The 24,587-nt window shown below is 41.8% G+C and overlaps 1 protein-coding gene across 7 annotated transcripts in view; it reads left to right on the top strand.

The window, feature by feature from the left end:
* Positions 1-24,587, top strand: part of ttc13 (tetratricopeptide repeat domain 13) — a 96,405-nt gene that overhangs the window by 7,535 nt on the left and 64,283 nt on the right. For all 7 annotated transcript variants that reach the window (XR_011594983.1, XM_070889186.1, XM_070889187.1 and 4 more), the window contains exons 3-13: positions 1,496-1,571; positions 3,624-3,694; positions 4,263-4,328; positions 5,039-5,131; positions 5,263-5,379; positions 6,505-6,615; positions 9,121-9,203; positions 11,341-11,482; positions 15,011-15,185; positions 22,082-22,238; positions 22,946-23,076. Coding sequence is in view for 6 of the 7 variants with exons in the window: in XM_070889186.1 (XP_070745287.1) it covers positions 1,496-1,571; positions 3,624-3,694; positions 4,263-4,328; positions 5,039-5,131; positions 5,263-5,379; positions 6,505-6,615; positions 9,121-9,203; positions 11,341-11,482; positions 15,011-15,185; positions 22,082-22,238; positions 22,946-23,076 (1,222 nt within the window). In the remaining variant the exon portion in view is untranslated. The remainder of the gene's footprint in view (positions 1-1,495; positions 1,572-3,623; positions 3,695-4,262; positions 4,329-5,038; positions 5,132-5,262; positions 5,380-6,504; positions 6,616-9,120; positions 9,204-11,340; positions 11,483-15,010; positions 15,186-22,081; positions 22,239-22,945; positions 23,077-24,587) is intronic.

Below are 24,587 nucleotides of genomic sequence, written 5' to 3'. Positions count from 1 at the left end.
AGCTTAATGAGTCATAAAGATACCAACTGAAAAGGGTGATGTCAGTTGGACCACTTCCAGCTATACAGTCTGTTGATTTATAACTAGCACTATATTTGATTGTAGATTTCTAAGTTTGTATCATTTTCAGAAACAAAGTACATACACATAGCATTATTCAGGCATTTCTTTATCGACGTTTTTTTGCCTTTGCTCCTAGAAATAACAGTTTCCAGATGCCAAACATAATTAATTTGGAAAGGCCGAAATGAAATTTGGTTTCAAACCAGATCTTGGGGTAGAATAAAATAAAGAGGCAAACCTTCCAAAGTATTATGCTATAATTCACAGTAGATATTACAGTGTAGAAAATATCCCAGAATTGTAATGAGCTCCAGTTGAACTTAAAAGGGCATGTTTTTATTAAATTGCTAAAACTTGCTTGGTGGCTGTAGAAGATCCTTTTACTAATATGGTTTATAAAAGCAGTTGGAACCCCTCTGCCGAACCACCTATATTGAACGGAGAATGCTAACCAGGGAGCTGCTCCCACTGGCCCGGGCAGTGCTGCTTTAGAGAGGTGCATGAGAGAGTTTGGGTTCACTCACTTGTCCTTCCTGCACCACTGGCTAATACTGGGACGTCACTGTGAGAAATGACACTTGGCTATGAGGAAAGATTGGGGATGCTGGGACTGTTTTCTTTGGAACAGAGGAGACCTGATTGAGATGTATAAAATTATGAGGGGTCTGGATAGAGTGGATAGGAAGGACCTGTTTCCCTTGGCAGAGGGGTCAACAACCAGGGGGCATAGAGTTAAAGTAAATGGGGGGGAGGTTTAGAGGAGATATGAGAGGAAATTTCTTCACCCTGAGGGTGCTGGGATCTGGAAATCATTGCCTGAAAGGATGGTAGAGGCGGAAAGCTTCACAACATTTAAAAAATACTTGGATGTACACTTAAAGTGCCATAACCTACAGGGCTATGGACCAGGGGCTGGAAAGTGGGATTAGGCTGAATAGCTCTTGGTCAGCCGGCGCGGACACGATGGGCCGAAATGGCTTCCTTCTGTGCTGTAAATTTCTATGATTCTGATTCTTTCATTAGTTTCATAAGTTATTGTGTTTTGGGAAGGAAGACCAGGAATTGGATTTTTAATTACCACAGACTTAAATGTAGTCTTCAGCAGGAATTGGTGGAAAATTAATCAGACCCGTTATATTTCATATTGTGAATTGAGGTTGATTTGTGCAAGTGGAAGAAGTGTTTGACTGGATTTCATTTTAAGTGGCCTCAGACGGACTATATTGAATTTTTTGCAGTAGTGAACAAATATAAAATGTGCTAGTTAGCATCCCAGGCTGAATACTTCAAGGGTTAATGATTGCGATGCTGTGTAGAGATCACTCTTTAAACTATGGAACCGATTTACAGTTGTAACCCGTTATATTTTATAGTTTCTTGGCATACTTTTGTCTGTTTATTTGTACCAATGCATTATGTTTCTCAATTTCAGAGTCAAGCTAAAGTATTGGCTGAACAAAAGAGGTTCCCCTTTTCTACCATCGATGCAAATACAAATGAGGAATTAGGTATGTATTGTTTATTCATGGGTTGTTTCAGTAAGTTTTAAGATGGATAGTGAAGTCAAGGAAAAGCCATCATTTTCTGCAGGGAAATAAATTGTGTTCTCCTCGTTTAGGTCATGTCCCATTTCCTGGCTGAGGTAACAGTCACAAGAGCTGTTCTCAGACAGCCATCAGTGCTGCTCTATAGCTGACTGTTTGGAATAGTGCAGGAGCAAGCACTCTCTTCCATTAGCCCCTGAGATCTGTAGGGAAGGGCCGAGCAAATTCCACTAACCTGATCTAGTTTATGGAAGCTGTTCTTGTTTGCTGCATTACAGCAATGGTTCAGTTGGCATCAGCTGTGCTGTATTTGGGTAGCTGTGTTTGACGTTGATTAACTGTGGCGTATTTGGACAGTTATAGATTATAGGAAAAGTTGTAGAAAGCGTGACACCATTAGAAGGAAAACTTAGTTTCACCGCCTGCCAACTTTCTTTGCTCGCTTCCACTGCTGTCACCTCCTGATGGGTATCATTCCATAACATATTACACTCTCTGATACCTGACCCAATCATTAATGTGTGAGCCTTGACAGCGAGGGCCAAGTTGGGCTGTTCGGCTGCAGGGGGCATCATGGACAAAGGTGATCCTGTCCCCGCCCTGCATCCACACCTTTGTATGTCCAGAGGTTATTGGATAGTGATGAAGAAGCATTTTTCTTCTAAGCCACTTGTTGCAGCTTGAGATCAGCCATCAGCCCAGGCTAGGGATTGAAACTTGGGCCTTTTTGTTCTGTATTGCATTCAGTTTATAGTTAATGAAATTTGAAGTCAGTATCTCCTTCGGATCTGACAGATATAAAAAGATCATTGGTAAATGTAATATCTTTTCTCGTTTTGAATAGTTGTGAGGGCTGATGACACCACTGGGTTGCTGACTGGCTGTACGAAGTCCAGTGGTTACGGACCTGAAATAACAGCATTTTAAATGACCTGATTGCTGAACTTTCCTGTGTTTGTGACTTTGTTTCTGCTGATATTAATTACTCTACCTCGTACAGTTATTACCCAAGGTGCTCCTCTTCAATTTGTATGTATTAATCTGTCTCCCTCAGTGCTGCGTTCAGTAATGCATCCAGCTGGCCTTTTGATGCCATCAGCACTTCATTTCTTTAAAAATAAATTTCAAAAAGCTGAAACGAAACAAAATGATAACATTATTTAGAATTCTTTGGAAATGAACTGCAACATCACTTAAGAACATAAGAAATAGGAGCAGGAGTAGACAATATGGCCCCTCGAGCCTGCTCCGCCATTTAATACGATCATAACTGATCTGATCATGGATCAGGATCCACTTCCCTGCCCACTCCACATAACCCCTTAATCCCTTATCGTTTAAGAAACTGTCTATCTCTGTCTTAAATTTATTCAATGTCCCGGCTTCCACAGCTCTTTGAGGCAGCGAATTCCACAGATTTACAACCGTCTGAGAGAAGAAATTTCTCCTCATCTCTCTTTTAAATGGGCGGCCCCTTATCCTAAGATTATGCCCCCTAGTTCTAGTCTCCTCCATTCACCTTGTCAAGTCCCCTCATAATCTTATACACTTCGATAAGATCACCTCTCATTCTTCTGAATTCCAATGAGTAGAGGCCCAACCTCCTTAACCTTTCCTCATAAGTCAACCCCCTCATCCCCGGAATCAACCAAGTGAACCTTCTCTGAACTTTCTCTGAACTGCCTCCAAAGCAAGTATATCCTTTCGTAAATATGGAAATCAAAACTGTATGCAGTATTCCAGGTGTGGCCTCACCAATACCCTGTATAACTGTAGCAAGGCTTCGCTGCTTTTATACTCCATCCCCTTTGCAATAAAGGCCAAGATTCCATTGGCCTTACTGATCACTTGCTGTACATGCATACTAACCATTTGTGTTTCATGCACAAGTACCCCCAGGTCCCGCTATACTGCAGCACTTTGCAATTTTTCTCCATTTAAATAATAACTTGCTCTTTTAATTTTTGTTTTAAGTTATTGCTAATCCATATTTGTTTCTTCCCCAAAATTTCCCAGCATTTGGCTATGCCTTGATTGGAAATAGCTTGCATGACGAAGCAATAAAACACTTTTCAGCATTGTTACAGGTATGTAAATTTTAATGAAATTACAACAAAATTGTAACATGTAGCCCTAGTCCTGCTCACTTACCCATTTTACCCATCCTGTAAGTTCTTTACATTTTTTAAGCTATGACTGTGTATGTGTATCAAATATTTGCGATATGCAAACACAGGGCTTCAAGCAGGCTATGGTAAATATTTGCATAATATGATTGTTACCAGTGTTTTAAGCCAGGGATCTTGTTTTCTGTATCCCATAAATGAGTGCTCGCTGTCATTTGATAAGCAAATACTGAACATGGGACTGAGAAACATTACCTGCGCAGTAGAAAATTTATCCCTGAACCAATATCGAATATGGTATTCATTACATATGCCAAGATTTTTCAGACCTGTTGGTTTAGCAGAGGCATTGAATAAATACCCCTGACAGGAAATGTATGTATATATGATTATATGCTTGAATATATGATTAGGGGGTAAAATACAATTGGTGTAAGTGTTGCAATGTTTTACGACGCACATTTAACCGGAGCTGCTCCATTTCTGTTACTTGCATTTTTTAAATGTTATATCTGTGCAATGTGAATAGGGAAACCCGGAACTAGTGAGTGCCATCTATGGAAGGGGAATAGCGTATGGAAAGAAGGGTCTACAGGTCAGTATCTCTCCTGTTTGAATTAAAGCCCTAGGTGTAATACCTGAAAATTTGTGATATTTCTTATTGTGAGCTTTGATTTTTATTTATATGTTCTGAATAATTTTTATGCAAGTCCAATAAGTTAATCTGTGTGTAGTTTACAAACTAATCTATTTGTCAATGATGGTTTCTTTGATTGACCACCATCTATCAAGATACCCTCTAAAATGTTCATAGAAGCATAATGGAGGGGGATTACAAACCACGTTCTCGCTATGCTTCATGCGCATGGCTGCGCAGTCAGCTGCAAGGTCCCGCACAGGCTGCTCATTGGCTTTAAATTGTAACTAAATTACGACACAGGTTAGCAAAGCCATTAAAAAAAGCAAACAAAGCACTAGGGTTTATTTCTATAGGTATAGAATTGAAAAGTAGGAAAGTTATACTCAACCTTGTATCGAACCATGGTTAGACCACACTTGGAGGACTGCAGACAGTTGGAGTAGAGAATTTTAGCTATGAGGAAAGATTGGATAGGCTGGGTTTGTTTATTTGAACGGAGGAGGCTGAGGGGAGACTTTATTTCACTGAAATTTAAAGGGACCGCGCATTAAAAGAAACAGGCCACGCAGAACGAAGCACAGCTTGCAGGGAACATTGATTACAAAACCAAAATAAAATGTATTTACTGGAGTGCGCTGGTATTCTAAGCGACGTTTGTGTTTCAGGATATCAAAAATGCTGAGCTTGCCCTCTTTGAGCTGAACAGAGTTATAACCTTGGAACCTAATGCACCCGAGGTATTTGAGCAAAGAGCAGAGGTAAGTTATTTTGCCTTTGTTCAATGACTCCTTCTTTATTTTTGATGACACGAATGTAGTAATGGGTTGCATTTAGTCGGGTTCATATGCTACGTTATAATATTGTATGGCTCTGTTTTTGGACTCTGCAGATTCTGTCCCCACTGGGTCGAATTAGTGAGGCTTTAAATGACCTCAGCAGGGCCATTCAGTTGCGACCATCAGCACGTTTGTACAGACATAGAGGCACTCTTTACTTTATATCTGAGGTAAGCAGGTGATTGTGCTTTCTGTAGCTATCAATACTTTTATTATACTGTATAGTAACAAATTAGTAATCCAGCCATAAAAACTAAATTTAGTAAAAGTTATGAATAACATCGTAAAATTTTAGCTGCAGTAGGAGAAATGTAACCAAGCTTAGGCTTTACAGACTAGCAGAGGGAGAGCTCATCAAAGTATATAAAGCATTGAAGCATATGGAAAAGGTAAACCCTGAGTCTGCAGAGTAAGTTATTACCATAAATGGAAGTTAGCGAGACTTGCATTAAAGACCAGAATCCTTGGGGAGATATATTTGTATTTACCATACTTACTCAAACATTAACATCCCAAGGCAGCTCTTCTTGTTCAGCTGGTTAAAGCAGTGAGTGGGTGAAACGCACGCGCACACACACACGGGATGCCCCATATCTGATCGTAGGTCTGTGCTAATTTAACTACTGTCAGTTGGGAAGGCAGTAGGAATGTTACAATTTGGTACAGTGCCCTCGGTTAGGGAATGGGAAATTGACCAGACTTGCCACCCCTGATCACTATCCATCGATCTTGTGACTCCCCAAAGCCTTTCCGCTATCTATAAGACACAAGTCAGGAATGTGATGAAATAATCTGCACTTGATTGAATGCTGGATGAGTGCAGTTCCAACAATACTCACGAAGCTCGACACCATTCAGGACAAAGCAGCCTGCTTAATTGGCACCCGATTCATCACCTTAGGCATTCACTCTCGGCGCACCGTGACTGCAACATGTACAACAGCACTTATCGAGGGGGGATATATTGGAAGAATTGAAGTTTTCTTGACTTAATGAAGAAACAGACTTCAAGGCAGCTTGATATTTTTGATTCCCCGCACCCCCACCACACAGGCACCTTTCCTTGTATTGTCTTCTCTTGAAGGCATGACTGATTAGGATCTCCAATGTGTGTCAACGCACAATGGCGCTCAATCACACTGAACTAAGTTATAAGGAACATATTAAGTTTGATGCGTTCATGTAATAGAATTGGACAAATAGTTATCTCTGTTACCAAGTTTAAAAAAAAAATTACCAGTTTTATTAGAAAGCTCTAAGTAGGTTTTTGACGGCTGTGTGACTGTATTGTCCAGGATTATGCAGCAGCACATGAAGACTTCCAGCTGTCCTTAGAAATGAAGAAATACCAGCCAATTGCAATGCTTTATAAAGGTCTAACCTTCTATCACAGAGGTATGCTGAAGGTGAGTGTATTGTGCAAGAATAAGGTTTTTAAACCAGGTCTGCCTGCTTTAGATGTCTTATAAATCCAGAATAATGAATGGTGCAGAGGGATTAATTTAGGATTAGACTCCTTAGATATCTGACTGGTTATTTAATGTTAAATTAAAGTCTATATGCTTGTCAGTAGCAATGTTTCCAATACTTATATGACCTCATCCTTATGAGCTGGCATGGATTCACTGGTTGCCGCTCTTTCCTCTGGGAGCAGGGAGTTGGCCTTCTGAGATAGAAACATACATAGAAACATAGAAAATAGGTGCAGGAGTAGGCCATTCGGCCCTTCTAGCCTGCACCACCATTCAATGAGTTCATGGCTGAACATTCAACTTCAGTACCCCATTCCTGCTAGTGTGAGAGTGATGAACCTTCATCGGTAGAGGGATATCCGTTCCTCCTAGATCTTCTGCTTCTGGGTCAATTCACCTTGCGTGCTGGTTGTTGCACCAGTAGTTTAAATCTCATCTCCCTTGATCTTGGAGGAACTTGTACATCTAAGTAACACACTTGTATTTGGCAGCTATACTATACAATCTTAACTTCTGGAACCTTTGTCTGTGGCAGAGATGCCCTTCTGCATATATTTGATAAAGTACTCACACACCGTCGACAAGAAGTACTACAAGAACTGCTAAAAGAATTGCAACTAAAAAAAGCCCTGAGCAACGAAGCACTAGCACAATGACATGCCAAGTTGCTAGTTTACTCTGTAGCTTCACAGGTCTTTGTTAACAAAGAGGTCGCACATAGCGAAGCCTCCGTGCCTGGTGCAGAATGTTTTGTTGTATCAACCCTTCATGGTTTAATTAGCATTAGCTCTTTGGTTTCCTAGAATTCAGTCAGACTACTGGACATTTGGAAAAGGAAAATTCGGTCAGGCAGAGTCAGCATGGATTAATGAAGGGGAAGTCATGTTTGACAAATTTGGAGTTCTTTGAGGATGTAACAAACAGGTTGGATAAAGGGGAACCAATGGATGTGGTGTATTAGGACTTCCAGAAGGCATTTGACAAGGTGCCACATAAAAGGTTACTGCACAAGATAAAAGTTCACGGGGTTGGAGGTAATATATTAGCATGGATAGAGGATTGGCTAACTAACAGAGAACAGAGAGTTGGGATAAATGTTTCATTCTCTGGTTGGCAATCAGTAACTAGTGGGGTGCTGCAGGAATCATCGCTGGGACCCCAACTATTTACAGTTTATAGTAACGACTTGGAAGCAGGAACTGAGTGTAACATAGCCAAGTTTGCTGACGATACAAAGATGGAAGGAAAAGCAATGCGTGAGGAGGACACAAACAATCTGCAAAAGGACATAGACAGGCTGAGTGGGCAAAAAATTGGCAGATGGAGTATAATGTTGGAAAGTGTGAGGTCATGCACTTTAGCAGAAAAAAATCAAAGCGCAAGTTATTATTTAAATGGAGAAAGATTGCAAAGTGCCGCAGTACATTGGGACCTGGGGGTACTTGTGCATGAAACACAAAAGGATAGTATGCAGTTACAGCAAGTGATCAGGAAGGCCAATGGTATCTTGGCCTTTATTGCAAAAGGGATGGAGTATAAAAGCAGGGAAGCCTTGCTACAGCTATATAAGGTATTGGTGAGACCGCACCTGGAATACTGCATGCAGTTTTGAGTTCCATATTTACGAAAGGATATACTTGCTTTCGAGGCAGTTCAGAGAAGGTTCACTAGGTTGATTCTGGGGATGAGGGAGTTGACTTATGAGGAAAGGTTGAGTAGGTTGGGCCTCTACTCATTGGAATTCAGACGTATGAGAGGTGATCTTATTGAAACGTATAACATTATGAGGAGGCTTGACCAGGTGGATGCAGAGAGAATGTTTCCACTGATGGGGGAGACTAGAACTAGAGGGCATGATCTTAGAATAAGGGGCCGCCCATTTAAAACAGAGGTGAGGAGAAATTTCTTCTGAGAGTTGTAAATCTGTGGAATTCGTTGCCTCAAAGAACTGTGGAAGCTGTGACATTGACTAAATTTAAGACCGAAATAGACAATTTCTTAACCGATAACCGTTATGGGGAGCGGGCGGGGAAGTGGAGCTGAGTCCATGATCAGATCAGCCATGATCTTATTGAATGGCGGAGCAGGCTTGAGAGGCCGTATGGTCTACTCTTGTTCCTATTTCTTATGTTATGTTCTTATACTGACTGCATGTTGAGGACACATTTAAGGCAATACTTCGGGCATTTCTCCGACACCCTCCTTCAGCTCCGTAGAATCCCTATGATTGAGACAGGGAGTGAACATTTAGGACAACAACACAACCTCAGGACGTCCCAAAGCACTTTACAGCCAATGAAATACTTTTGAAGTGTGATGATCTGCTTGATAGATGATCTAAATAACGATTTAGAGAAGAATTTTACAACAAAATTGGCAGTTTTGTATGTGTTTCATGTGATTATACAGTAAACTGAATAGTTTTTTTTTATCTTGTAGGAAGCAATTGATGCATTCAAAGATGCCCTTAAACTCAAAACAGATTTTACAGATGCTTATAGAAGTCTAGGGCAAGCCTACAGGTTGGTTTCATTTTAATTTTGGTGGGAAGGGTAAGAATACATTTCAGTTGATTCCTTTTGATAGCAAATTAGAACAATTATGAAGGTACCTAACCAGGAACTGAAGATTACTGTGGTTTGAACCGCAAGTAGAATCATTTGGCTGGAGAAGTCCCTTTTGAGCTTCTATTGCAGAATTTGACTCTACCATCTTCCCATTGCAGCAGCTACTGTTTCTTCAGTCTGATGGCCTGCCACAATCACCCATCCTGTTAACCTGTTCCCTTTGTTGATCACCCTCTCTGTCAGGTTGTTGTGTGTCTTTTGGTTGTGCCTCAGGATTCAGTCCTTCTGGTACACTGATTTGAGGGAACATATCTGGCTGTACGTGCACCCTCCTTATCAAACCGAACAGCCTTCAAATTATGATGAATAATCAGTTCAGTGGTAGTGAGATAAATAAAAACAGCGATTTTGAGCAGATTCTAATCAAAGCAGGTTCTAAGCTCCAAACATTGCATTCTTCTTGCGTCTAGAATTCTCCCTGTGTTAAGATCAAGATTCATTGCACAGTCTTCTACTCTAGCTCATTCTTTTCCAGAACCTCAAAGCTGGAATTCTTTACTTTACCTCAGTCTTTCTTTCTTCCTTCAATCTCCAGGCTTTTAAATCATTAGTTTGAAGTTGCCTAATCACTACTTTCTGAATTACTGCTCTTTTTCAGCCATAGACCTGTCTCCTGTATGGTAGGCCTTGGCCTTTCCTCTGGTTTTCTTCATTTTTGGAAAATGTTGACCACATTGGCACTAGTTCTGCAAACGTTTTTTTTTAAGCACTTAATGTTAGTAATGAACTAAGCTGTTAAACAGAGGAAAAATGCACACCAGAAAGAAATTGGGAAACATTTACTGGTCTGTCTGTTGAAGCACAGGAAATACATGCATGTTTGTGAGAGTTCTAATCAGTTCAGATTGAGCGATTGCATTTTCAGCAGTAAATTCCTGTTTGCAGTTCCAATGAACATTTAGTTTCCGATTGCCAGATTACAATAAAAAATTGCAGCAGTGCATACCAGTAATATGATTTTATATTTTTTCTTTTTAACATGTCTGCTCTAGGAGTATGGCATTGAAATATTTTTGTATTTGATTTATTGATAAAAGAAAAGCTTTATTTGAATATAAAAGTTAAATTTGATGGTACTTAGTAAAATTTATAATCTCTCATGGACCGCTTGCAACATTTTCTGCTCCCTACATAACGGGCGGACATGAGATGCAGATTATTACATCTGTCACTGGTTCACTGAGACTCAGACTGCAGTTCATCTGGAACATACACTGCTGTCCTGGTCCACCAATGTTCTCTGTGTTCCCCAGATTGGACAGAAAAATAAGTCCCAAAGTCTTTCAACTCTTAACTATGTGAGAGACAAGGATGTTGAATTAGCGTACAGTTAAAATTGAAGGAGGATAGGTAAAAGGATTATCTATCTACTGATATTAAACACACTAACGAGCTTGGAAAATTCTCCAAATCTTAATTGATTATTGGATCTCACTGATTCAGCAAAAATGTTTGAAAACAGATCAGCAGACAAGATTAAAAGAATGTTGAACTGTGAAGAATTCTAGGATGCCACACCCTGGTTTGTGTGCAATCCATAGTGGTGCAGGCCCAGTAAATTCGAGTTATATCACTGGCTCCCTTGTTGCTTTCTAGCCAAGAGTTCGTGCTTGGATCTAAATATTGACTCACTCCAATCATTGACGAGCTTCAAAGTGAATTTAAAAATAAACTTTTTACACTTTGCTTTGCACCGGTTGGAATTAAACTGCAGCTAATGTGAACTGAACTGCAGCTCGTGGGAACTGAACTGCAGCTCGTGTGAAGGTGAAGCACCTCCTGCCTAAATATTATTCGGACAACTTTGCACCTGATTTAACCGTCAGGGTTTGTCTCACTGCATAGCCAGTACTATTTTGTATTGACCGAAACTATGTAATATAAGTGAACCACCGTCTTTTATTGACGTGAGTTAGTCACGGTGGTGGTAGCTTTTTAAGGTTTCTGGGAAATGGACGAATTTGCGTCATTGGGGAAAGGTTGACGTGAAAGGTAATGCATTCTGTTGTGATGTTATTGCATTTTTCCGTAGAGAGTTGGGCGACTTTGAAGCAGCAATGGAAAGTTTCCAAAAGGCCTTAATATTGAATCAGAACCACATTCAGTCCCTTCAGTTGAGAGGAATGATGCTTTATCATCATGGTAGTCTCCAGGAGGCTTTGAAGGACTTTAAGGTATAGGGTATTTGAAGATATTGTGTGTTTTTAAATAACGTATAACGTTTTCAAGATTTATTTTTCTTCTCCTCCTCTGTCTTCCCCCGCCGCCTCCCCTCCTGCCCCATCTTGGTATGGCTTACATAAGAACATAAGAAATAGGAGCAAGAGTAGGCCATTTGGCCCCTCAAGCCTGCTCCGCCATTCAACAAGGTCATGGCTGATCTGATCTTGTCCTCAACTCCACTTCACCGCCCGCTCCCCATTACCCTTGACTCCCTTATCATTCAAAAACCTGTCTATCTCCACCTTAAATATATTCAATGACCCAGCCTCCACCACTTTCTGGGGTAGAGAATTCCAAACATTCATGACCCTCTGAGAGAAGAAATTCCTTCTCATTTCCATAAGATCACCTCTCGATCACTTTCTAAACTCCAATGAGTATAGCCGCAACCTGCTCAATCTTTCTTCATAAGACAACCCTTTCATCTCAGGAATCAACCGAGTGAACCTTCTCTGAACAGTCTCCAATGCAAGTATATCCCTCCTTAAATAAGGAGACCAAAACTGTACGCAGTACTCCAGGTGTGGTCTCACCAACGTTCTGCACAGTTGTAACTGAACTTCCCTACTTTTATACTCCATCCCCCTTGCAATAAAGGCCAACATTCCATTTACCTTTCGAATTACTTGCTGTACCTGCATACTAACTTTTTGTATTTCATGTACTCCCGGCTGAAAGAATTGGCAGGTTCCTGGTCTCTCCTGTTAAACTCTCAAACTATTTGTCATAGATGTGAATTAACTTGACAAATCATTTACAATTAAAGATTTTTTCCTCAATAAACTGATCGTTGAAACTCTTAAGAGAACAAGGGATATGCGGATCAGACGGGAAAGTGGATTGAGATTGAAGATCAGCCATGATCTTATTGAATGGCGGAGCAGGCCCAAGGGGCCGTAGAGCATACTCCTGCTCTTGTGTCTTATGTTATGCTGCTGTTTTAGGAAGTGTCCAGGGATGACTTTCTCTCACTGACTTGTGTTTGTTTTTCTTTTTCCTTCTGTCCTGTGGGACTGGCACTTCTAAACAGCACAGACAAGGCCCTAATCACCACATGAAAAATAAATGGTCCTTTTGCACTCTGACACAAATCTAAATCTTTTCTTCACTAACCAGAGCTGGCTAGGCCCATCAGGACTAAAGTCAACGTTTGAGTATGAATAGAAATTTTTTACACACAGTCCACGATCCTTTTGAGGACTGCACTGGCAATTCAACTTTCAAAATGCTTTTTCTGGATGACGTTGATGTGGAAAATGTGCTGTCTTATCTGGCACCAGGTTAACTTTACAATGTTTCACATGACCGCAGAAGTGGGGGCTGATGGGGAAGAATTATTTTTGTAAAAGGGAATATGGGAATAAACAGTCATGATACCTCTTCGTGAATTACAAATCTCTCATTTCATCTGGAGTTTAGATGGTGCCAGACACGCTGAGCTCAGTTTACAGTTGTTGTCCAAATCCCCCAAAAGAGTAGATTACATACTGAACTGTCTTTTTGGCAGTTGTGACTTTTTTTGTGACCTGTCAGTTTTGGGGTTGGAGGTGTTTCATTTTACATTGACTGTCTGTGCCACCGGGGACACTGTGTTCCTTGGTGCATGATATTTAATGCCGATTGACGTCAACAAAAGGATATTGATGAGACTTATTGCATGATATTTTACTAGAGGTAAAGAAGTCGGCCATTAAGGACTAGATGAGGAGAAATGTCTTCACTCAAAGGGTTGTGAATCTTTGGATTTCTCTATCCCCAGAGAGCTGCGGATGCTTAGTTGTTGAGTATATTCAAGACCGAAATTGATAATTTTTTGGCTACCAAGTGATCCTAGAATTTTTGTCGATCCTAGATCCTCTTCTAGAGTTTAGCTTCCTTGGTGCTTATTAACTGTACTTGATCTCTACAGGTCATCTCTATGTTAGAAAATGCAGACCTGCTTTACAGTTTGAAGAGGGAAAAAATATGTCATCTGTCTTAAACAGCGATTGGCCAAGTGTTTAAGGCCAGGTGTTAAACACAAAGTTTAAATACATCTCACAAACAGGAAAAGCAGTCATTTCCTCCTTCATGCAGCCATTAGAGTGTTGCTGAGTATCAGTGCGGTTTTAGCCCCCACAGCAATCCAGCTAGTGGAAGTATCAGTGCACAGCCCCACAAACCACTGCACAGATGCTCGTCCCTTGAATTGTTCATTGTGCGATGCTTAGCAATGCACCCTAATGCTTTCTGTGTAATCCTCTTAATCATAGTACCAGCTTGTGTGGTTCTCAACCCCAACCTCATTAACAATCTCCCCATCCATGCTTCTTTAAATCTGGAACATCACGTTTACCCTATCTCTGCGTTCTGCCACCTGCTTTGCATATTTCAGCAGCTTGCTTTGGTGCACCTCTCAAACCGAGTATTCGACAAGAACCATCAGCTCCACCACGTGTATGATGTCTATCCACTGACCACAGCACGGTGTATGGCTTGAGGCTGCAGCACAGGAAAAGCATCTCCTCTCCCAAGATCTGCTGTGAATTTTCACTGTTTTATAATAATCTATCTTCTGTTCTTCCACGCACTTCTCATCTGCTGCCCCTTCTTCACAATCTCAGTCACTGCTTTTCTTTGTTAATTAACATTTTATCTTCACCACTTGCTGTTGCATAGAACCTCCGATGTCTGATTATGGTGTTAGCATGTTGTGTGCCCCCCCCCCGCCCCCCGCCCCCACCACCAAAACAACCACCTAAACTTGATTTATTTAACAAGTGGCTCCATGATCTAGTTCTCCAGACTTTCCCACTCACTTCTCCAGACTATCCTGCTCTATCCATACAGTTTGTTGATTTTGCTGTTCTTATCCTAAATTCGTCTTCATTGGTTCTCACTTCACTGTTACCAATTCATACCTGCCTCTTGTCTTCTGCTTATTGTGCTATTTTGTCAGTCGAACTAACGCTCCCTCTTTCTACTGTATTTGTTACTTCTATGAATTTTGCATTCTCAATATATATAGATAGTTCCACTTTCTATATCTATCCGCTTTGTAAGCGAGTCTGGTGATCTTCTCAACAACACTTAAATTTCTTCAAAGATGCATTGTCAGTCCCGCATAATACACAAGTGAAGCATCTTTAGATACCTCAAACCATTTGCTCCCCTATGTTATGTGTGGTAGTCTTCCAGGAGACACATTAAGCCAACTGAAAGCACTACATTGGGGGGTTACTGTCCCCTCACACCTTGAACTCGACATGTTTCACAGCCCTCTTCCTTCGTGGCAAACACCTGCCTTTCTTTGGCTTGAATGTCACCCCTGCTCGCTTTGTCAATTTTTCCAATTTTCCCAACACTCCTACTGCCCATTTCTTTTGTATAAATACAGTGATGGAATTAGAGACCAGTTTAATATTGTTTGGGTACCTAGTTCTGTAACTTCTCTCAAGAAATTAACTCAGCAAATGTGCTCGGTTCTTTTTTTAATGTAGGGGTGCCTGCAGTTGGAGCCATACAATGAGGTTTGCCAGTACATGAGAGGCCTGGGCCATGTTGCTATGGGGCAGTTTTATGAGGGAATTAAAGCTCAGACTAAAGTGATGTTAAATGACCCACTTCCAGGTCAGAAGGCGAGTTCTGAATACCTCAAAGTGAAATATCTCCGAGGTGAGTTGCACTGTATTACACTTTAAGTCTGATACTTCTGATGCAGAGGCATTTTTTCAAATAGCCTTTTTTGGATATTATGAAGATTTGTTTCTCCGAGCACATTGGGGATATTATACAGATATTGTATTCTGTAATCTTATTACACTGATTTAAGCAAATCATTTAAAATAGAACTTCTCCATTGTATCCACTGTGATTTGTTATGGTAAAATGCTCTTGTTCCAATGTTCTGATAAAATCTGTAACAATGCAAAGCACAGGAGCTATTTTATACTGTACAAAAATAGCAGTAATTCAATCATTAAATAATTCTGTTAAATTCTACGAACCTCTGCGGTTCTTTCTCATCCGCATGTTTTCTTCATGAAGCTGCTGACCATGTACAGAAGAGCGATTGTCTTGAGCTTTTTTAACATTTGAGTGGTGTTTATGAATTTTAAAATATTCCCCTCCCTTTTCAGTGGAGCTTGAACATTGTAAGCTGTGGACGACTTGACCATAAAACTTCTGTGACTAGCTTATAGTTGATGTAATTCAATGTAGACAAGCTAGTTAATGCTAGTTTTGACTGCATAAGATGCTGAGAATGATGTGAATAGCACGTTTAGCGAGTTGGTCTTACCGCAGGTAAAGGGTCCACAGCCAGATAGGGAATGGAAGACCAACAGGAAGAGCAGTTGAAGGAAGGCAGTGCAGGGATCCCCTGCAGTCATCCCCCTACAAAACAGATACACCGCTTTGCGTACTGTTGAGGGGGATGACTCATCAGGGGAGAGCAACAGCAGCCAAGTTCATGGCACCATTGCTGGCTCTGCTGCACAGGAGGGCAGGAAAAAGAGTGGGAGAGCGATAGTGATAGGGGATTCAATTGTAAGGGGAATAGATAGGCGTTTCTGCAGCCGCAACAGAGACTCCAGGATGGTATGTTGCCTCCCTGGTGCAAGGGTCAAGGATTTCTCGGAGCGGGTGCAGGACATTCTGAAAAGGGAGGGTGAACAGCCAGTTGTCGTGGTGCATATAGTTACCAACGATATAGGTAAAAAATGGGATGAAGTCCTACGAGACTAATTTAGGGAGCTAGTAGCTAAATTAAAAAGTAGGACCTCAAAAGTAATAATCTCAGGATTGCTACCAGTGCCATGTGCTAGTCAGAGTAGGAATCGCAGGATAGCTCAAATTAATACGTGGCTTGAGCAGTGGTGCAGAAGGGAGGGATTCAAATTCCTGGGGCATTGGAACTGGTTCTGGGGGAGGTGGGACCAGTACAAACTGGACGGTCTGCATCTGGGCAGGACCGGAACCAATGTCCTAGGGGGAGTGTTTGCTAGTGCTGTTGGGGAGGAGTTAAACTAATATGGCAGAGGGATGGGAAGCTATGCAGGGAGATGGAGGGAAATAAAATGGAGGCAGAAGCAAAAGATAGAAAGGAGAATAGTAAAAGTGGAGGGCAGAAAAACCCAAGGTAAAAAAAAAAAAGGGCCACATTACAGCAAAATTCTAAAGGGGCAAAATGTGTTAAAAAGACAAGCCTGAAGGCTCTGTGCCTCAATGCGAGCAGTATTCGGAATAAGGTGGACAAATTAACTGCGCAGATAGCAGTTAATGGATATGATGTAATTGGCATGACGGAGACATGGCTCCAGGGTGACCAAGGCTGGGAACTCAACATCCAAGGGTATTCAGCATTTAGGAAGGATAGGCAGAAAGGAAAAGGAGGCAGGGTGGCGCTGCTGGTTAAAGAGGAAATTAATGCAATTGTAAGGAAGGACATTAGCTTGGATGATGTGGAATCGGTATGGGTGGAGCTACGGAATTCCAAAGGGCAGAAAATGCTAGTGGGAGTTGTGTACGGGCCACCAAATAGTAGAAGTGAGGTTGGGGACAGCATCAAACAAGAAATAAGGGATGTGAGCAATAAAGGTATGGCAGTAATCATGGGCGACTGTAATCTACATATTGATTGGGCTAACCTAACTGGTAGCAAATGCGGTGGAGGAGGATTTCCTGGAATGTATTAGGGATGGTTTTCTAGACCAATATGTCGAGGAACCTACTCGAGGGCTGGCCATCTTAGACTGGGTGATGTGTAATGAGAAAAGATTAATTAGCAATCTTGTTGTGCGAAGCCCCTTGGGGAAGAGTGACCATAACGTGGTAGAATTCTTTATTAAGATGGAGAGTGACGTAGTTAATTCAGAGACTAGGATCCTGAACTTAAGGAAAGGTAACTTTGATGGTATGAGGCGCGAATTGGCTAGATTAGACTAGCAAATGATACTGAGAGGGTTGACAGTGGATAGGCAATGGCAAACCTTTAAAGATCATTTGGATGAACTTCAACAATTGTACACCCCTGTCTGGAGTAAAAATAAAACAGGGAAGGTGGCTCAACTGTGGCCAACAAGGGAAATTAAGGATAGTGTTAAATCTAAGGAAGAGGCATATAAATTAGCCAGAAAAAGCAGCAAACCTGAGGACTGGGAGAAATTTAAAATTCAGCAGAGGAGGACAAAGGGTTTAATTAAAAGGGGGAAAATAGAGTAGGAGAGGAAGCTTGCCGGGAACGTAAAAACTGACTGCAAAAGCTTCTATAGATATGTGAAGAGAAAAAGATTAGTGAAGACAAACGTAGGTCCCTTGCAGTCAGATTTGGGTGAATTTATAATAGGGAACAAAGAAATGGCAGACCAATTGAACGCATACTTTGGTTCTGTCTTCACAAAGGAAGACACAAATAATCTTCCGGATGTACTAGTGGACCGAGGATCCAGTGAGAAGGAGGAACAAAGATATCCTTATTAGGCGGGAAATTGTGTTAGGGACATTGATGGGATTGAAGGCCGATAAATCCCTGGGGCCTGATTGTCTGCATCCCAGAATACTTCAGAAAGTGGCCCTAGAAATAGTGGATGCATTGGTGATCATGTTCCAACAGTCTTATCGACTCTGGATCAGTTCCTATGGACTGGAGGGTAGCTAATGTAACACCACTTTTTAAAAAAGGAGGGAGAGAGAAAACGGGTAATTATAGACCGGTTAGCCTGACATCAGTAGTGGGGAAAATGTTGAAATCAATCATTAAGGATGAAATAGCAGCGCATTTGGAAAGCAGTGACAGGGTTGGTCCAAGTCAGCATGGATTTATGAAAGGGAAATCATGCTTGAAAAATCTTCTGGAATTTTTTTGAGGATGTAACTTGTAGAGTGGACGGGAGAACCAGTGGATGTGGATTATTTGGACTTTCAAAAGGCTCTTGACAAGGTCCCATACATGAGATTGGTATGCAAAATCAAAGCACATGGTATTGGTGGTAATGTACTGACGTGGATAGAGAACTGGTTGGCACACAGGAAGCAGAGAGTCGGGATAAACGGGTCCTTTTCAGAATGGCAGGCAGTGACTAGTGGACTGCCGCAGGGCTCAGTGCTGGGACCCCAGCTATTTACAATATTCATTAATGATTTAGATGATGGAATTGAGTGTAATATCTCCCAAGTTTGCAGATGACACTAAACTGGGTGGCGGTGTGAGCAGTGAGGAGGATGCTAAGAGGCTGCACGGTGACTTGGACAGGTTAGGCAAGTGGGCAAATACATAGCAGATGCAGTATAATGTGGATAAATGTGAGGTTATCCACTTTGGGGGCAAAAACACAAAGGCAGAATATTATCTGAATGGCGGCAGATTAGGAAAAGGGGAGATGCAGCGAGACCTGGGTGTCATGGTTCATCAGTCATTGAAAGTGGGCATGCAGGTACAGCAGGCGGTAAAGAAGGCAAATGGTATGTTGGCCTTCATAGCTAGGGGATTTGAGTATAGGAGCATGGAGGTCTTACTGCAGTTGTACAGGGCCTTAGTGAGGCCTCACCTGGAATATTGTGTTGAGTTTTGGTCTCCTAATCTGAGGAAGGACGTTCTTGCTATTGAGGGAGTGCAGCGAAGGTTCATCACACTGATTCAAGGGTTGGCTGGACTGACATATGAGGAGAGACTGGATCAACTGGGCCTTTATACACTGGAGTTTAGAAGGATGAGAGGGGATTTCATAGAAACACATGAGATTCTGACGGGACAGGTTAGATGTGGGAAGAATGTTCCCGATGTTGGGGAAGTCCAGAACCAGGGGACACAGTCTTTCGATAAGGGGCAGGCCATTTGGGACTGAGATGAGGAGAAACTTCTTTACTCAGAGAGTTGTTAACCTGTGGAGTTCCCTGCCGCAGAGAGTTGTTGATGCCAGTTCTTGGATATATTCAAGAGGGAGTTAGATATGGCCCTTACGACTAAAGGGATCAAGGGGTATGGAGAGAAAGCAGGAAAGGGGTACTGAAGGAATGATCAGCCATGATCTCATTGAATGGTGGTGCATGCTCGAAGGGCTGAATGGCCTACTCCTGCACTTATTTTCTATGTTTCTATGTTACTTTCCCTACTTCTTTCTTTCATTCTCATTCTTTATTTCCTCATTTTTTTCTTACCAATTGTCTCTACCAGTTTTTCTCTGCTCCCTTCTTCTCCTGGAAGCATTGCTGGGATATGGGGCCCAAATTTCCCCATGAGTTGCACCGTTTTTTTTGGTGTAACTTGATTTTCTGGTGTATCTTTTCAGTACGTGAGCTCTGATTTGGCGGATCGATCTAAGGGAATTGTTCACACCAGGACGGTATAACTGCGTCCGATTGGAAGGGGATCATGTGTCGTGGACTGATTGTGTAAATACAGAAATCTATATATCACAACATCACTAATTGATCTGGTCAGCATCACATTGCTGTTTGTGGGAGCTTGCTGTGCACAAGTTGGCTGTCGCGTTTCCTATATTACAACAGGGACTACCCTTCAAAAGTACTTCATTGGCTAGAAAGCGCTTTGGAACGTCTTGAGGCTGTGAAAGGTGCTATATAAATGCACGTTATTTTTCCTCATTGTGAGAGACCGGTTCTCAAATATGGTAACTTGGTGAAGATTGATCAAGTTGGTTTGAGCTACGTGATGTGTTTTTTTTAAAGTAATCTAAGCCTTGTGCCTCCCCTTCTATGCATCATGGTTCATCAGTCATTGAAAGTTGGCATGTAGGTACAGCAGGCGGTTAAAAAGTTAAAAATTGATAAAAACAGCAAAAACTTTAGTTACAAATATGGCCATTTAATTTGCCCCTGTGTAAGTGAGTTAGTTAGGTTTTTTTTAAGGTCAGTTTATTTTTCCAAAAGGGGGCATTCCCAGCCACTTACACAATTTATGCCAATTTAGCCAGAAAAAAAGTTGTACTAAATTAACTTGGGGCAGTGTATGTGTCCACTTTTGTCCGCACAGAAAGACCTTACTTCGTTAAGGAATTGGTGCAAGTAACTACATTTAAAGCACCACTAAGCACCAAACAAAGCACAAAAAGTAATAAGCAGTTAATTAACAAATAAAATAGAAGGAACCCTGTACCTAAAGCTTCAAAGTCAATCAGTAAATAACATTAAAAAATAGAAGTCCTGCCTTAGGGAACGCAGTGGGGTGCCTATGAGGGAGCCCATTCGGCCAGGGCTAGGGACAGCGTGCTTCGGGCCCCTCCCACACAGCCTGCAGCGCGCGTTTGCAGAAACGGCCTGCTAGGAGCTACTGCACATGCGCACAGACTCTAGCGCACTTGTGCAGAGGTCAGGCACTGTTTTCAGCGTCGGGACCTGGCTCTGCCCCCAATCCATTGGGCCACGCTGCACCATGACCGAGGAGAGGCTGTAGACCGGCCAGAATACCGACGTCTTTTTTTCGGCGCGCTTGGAGGCGGACAAAAGCGGCACACCTCTGGTGAGGGCGCCAGAAAAATAAGTTCGGGAAATTCTAGCCCATGGTTTGATAGATGTCAGTTGCCCTCCTGTAGTTCATCCCTGTGTATGAGTGTTGGCACATGGCGCTCCAGCAAGGGTTGTTTGAGAACTGTCGGGAATAGGAATATTGGTGCATTATTTTTCTTCTTAGCCTAGCATACTGAGGCTAAATTTAACGTTCCCATTGCCAACCCCGCTCAGACCTGGGACATTCCTGATCTGTATGGCTCGCTGGGAAAACTCACTGAGTCATCAGGGAAATGGCTTTTTGTTACTTCTGAAAGGAGGAACAAAAAAGGCTTACACTTGTATAGAATCTTTCACGACCTCCGGACATCCCAAAGCACTTTACAGCCAATGAAGTACTTTTTTGACGTGTTGCCACTGCTGTAGTGTAGGAATTGAGGCAGCCAATTGCACACAACAAGCTCCCACAAACAGCAGTGATAGTGACCAGATAATCTGCTTTTCTTATGTCGATTGAGGGATAAATATTGGCCAGGAGGAACACCATAATAGCTGTTGTTGTTTCTCGTGCTCCTATTTTGTCCCTCCTGTGCCTAGATCATCCCAGAAATAGGAAGGGTAAAGACCTGCTGGCAAGTCTCGGCCAGTTTCATGAGATGTGCAAGAGTGCACTTCAGTGGTTGGCTGTCTGATTTTTGCCACTCTATCCTTATGACAAGCACCCAGCCTCTGCTTGATGTCTCCGTACAGCAATACAGGAAGTCAGGAACTCGCCCTATGTAAAATATGTGCAAACCTACAACCTACTCATTCAGAGAATCATAGAATAGTACAGCACAGAAGGAGGTCATTTGGCCCAGCAAGTCTGTGCATGTGTTGGAACTCCAACATGTTGTGCTCTCATGGTTGCCAGCTTGCAGGTGAAACTGCTTTCGAGGTCAGTATTAGCCAAGTCTGTCACGACAGTTTGGGCACTCTGATAGTCAATGTAATCACATTATTGTGCATTAAATGGGCTGGAATTTTGTGGGAGCTCTGGACATTGTCTTGAATTCGTCTGGATGCTTTTGTAAGCACTTTGCATATTGTTGCTTAACCCTTTGTAGAATATTCACGTTACTTACATGCACACCTCGATCTGCCGGTGACGGAGTACAATATCGACCTTGACCTTCCTGGTAATTTCAAGGATCACTGGGCCAAGAACCTTCCCTTCCTTATCGAAGACTATGAAGAACAACCTGGATTACAGCCTCACATAAAGTGAGTTCAATGTAACAAAACTACTGCTGTGTACAATTAGCGATCTATTGATTGTCTCCTGCTTCTTCAGTCAGGCTTTTAATTGGGTGTGCTTGCTGTCGCAGGATGGAGCCATCAGGGGTAAGTATGGGTAACTATTGCAAGAGAATGAAAGAGATTAATTTTTAATGCACCATCAAAGGACATTAAGGAGATCAAAATGTAGTGATTCAGCAATTGATCGTGGGGGGGGGGCTGGGGCGGGGGGCTGGGGCTGGTGGCTGTGGGCACGCGGCTTGAAGGAAGACGAACGTAGACTAGAGAGACTGGATGTAATCCATTTAGAAAAGGGGTTTTAGGACGTCCCATGATTGTCCAATGAATTTAGCTAGTGTGGAGTGAAGCTGTGCAGATCAGGAGGTCCCTGGTTCCAACTGTGCTAAGTAAGTACACAAATGGTTTTGGCATCCCTGAGCCAGGAAAGGAAAAATTGAGGAGCATTTCTGCTCCTGATGCTGGAACTTCAAAAAGGTGTCCATGACTTCATATGATGAATGGAGGGGAGTAATTTGGCAGTGGGAAAATAAAGAAAAGGTATTTTATTGAGATGGCTCTTCAAGTCATATTAAGTTGTGTTCTTGTAAGTTCATCTATTTTGACTTACTGTATTTATGTATTCCCAGTATGTACTAAGCCTGATTGCAGACTTTTGTTTTTTTTAATCACAGGGATGTTCTACCTCAGAAGTTTGAAAGCTACAGTGTCGAGGTCCAAGGGCTGATTTGTACTGCAGATCGCTTGGGTTCTCTCATGCAATATGACACAGCTGGCTTTCTTCCAAACAAAAGGATACATAGAGGTGAGCTGTAAGATGCCAGGCTGAGGAAATAAGATGTGATTCTGAATTTTATGCATTGCACTTTGAGCCATATAGGACTCCAGTTGATTACACCTGGGTCTGCTCATGTCCTTGGAACATTTAGTGCCCCTTTTGTTGATGCAGTCTATCACACAGACCCAAGATGTACAATTTAACTCTCGGGTTAGCATCCCTGCATGGTTTGTGATACTGCTTGTAAAAGAGAACCTTGTACGGCTAGTACTACGAGTTGGCTGCAGAATAAACTGCAGTTTTTAAACTCCAAGGCCCAATATACAACCATTGAGTTCTAATAATAGAAATGGCTCATCATCTCATAATTTTATTCTGTCACTAGAAATCTCTTGCTTGCTGACAGATTGATGAGCAGTGATCCGTGTCTGTTGAGTATATGTGTATGGACCACCTTCCAACTCCAGTAAACAGCTGCATGGAGTGGTGATTACCAAATTAACATGTTGCATTATAAAGCTCTCTTTTTATTTTAATGAACGGTTTTCAGTGCCTGACATCATGGTACACTAATGCACAATGGCACCCTCTGCAGTTTGTAAACAATATTTTCCCAGATCCATTTATCACAACAATTCTGCCAGGTAGTTTTTATAATCATCATGCTTTCCCTAACATCAATTGTACTGATACAGCGTACCTTTTGTTGAATCTTTATCAAGACCTATTAAGTTTGACTTATTTCCTCAGACAATCATGATTTTTGTAAATAAAATGAATCTCTTTGTGTATCTCAGTCTTTTATATAAAAACAATATTTTCCCTTCATTTCATTGGATTTCTTGCAAAAAATCTCTTTCCAGCTGCCTGACCTTGGCTATTGAGTTTTAACTCTGTCGCTCAATAATAATTTTCTGTTAACAGTGGTAGCAGAGACGATGGGTGGTAGTAGAGAGGATGTGTAACTTCTGCTGGTTTACAGTCATAAGAACATACAAAATAGGAGCAGGAGTAGGCCATTCGTCCCTTCAAGCCTGATAAGATTATGGCTGATCTTCAATCTCAACTACACTTCCTGCATTATCCCCATGTCCCTTGAATCCCATGATATCCAAAAATCTATCCATCTGTCTTGAATATACTCAACGATTGAGCATCCACAGCCCTCTGGGGCAGAGAATTCCAAAGTTTCCTAACCCTATGAGTGAACAAATTTCTCCTCATCTCAGTCCTAAATGGCTGACCCTTTATTCAGAGACTGACACCTAGAATATACTATTCTATGTACTTCGACTGTGGGCAGATGCCTTCTGAATGCTCAGTATTATAAAGTGTCAGCAGAAGTTGTGCTTATTGAATCCTCACAAGGCACTGGAGAAAAGCTGGCTGAAGGTAATGGGGAATCATGGTGGACTTAATCTGTGCTCCCAAGTTGGATCCACGTTTTGAAATGTTAACTGATCTCAACTGATCTCAACTGTGCATCTGGACAAGAAAGGTGGGGTGCAAGAAATCACTGGGGTTCCTGCTCCCAATTG

The sequence above is a fragment of the Pristiophorus japonicus genome, chromosome 9 (assembly GCF_044704955.1).
Source record: "Pristiophorus japonicus isolate sPriJap1 chromosome 9, sPriJap1.hap1, whole genome shotgun sequence".
In the NCBI taxonomy this organism is placed as follows: Eukaryota; Metazoa; Chordata; class Chondrichthyes; family Pristiophoridae; genus Pristiophorus; species Pristiophorus japonicus.
This window is presented reverse-complemented; position numbering and strand designations above follow the sequence as displayed.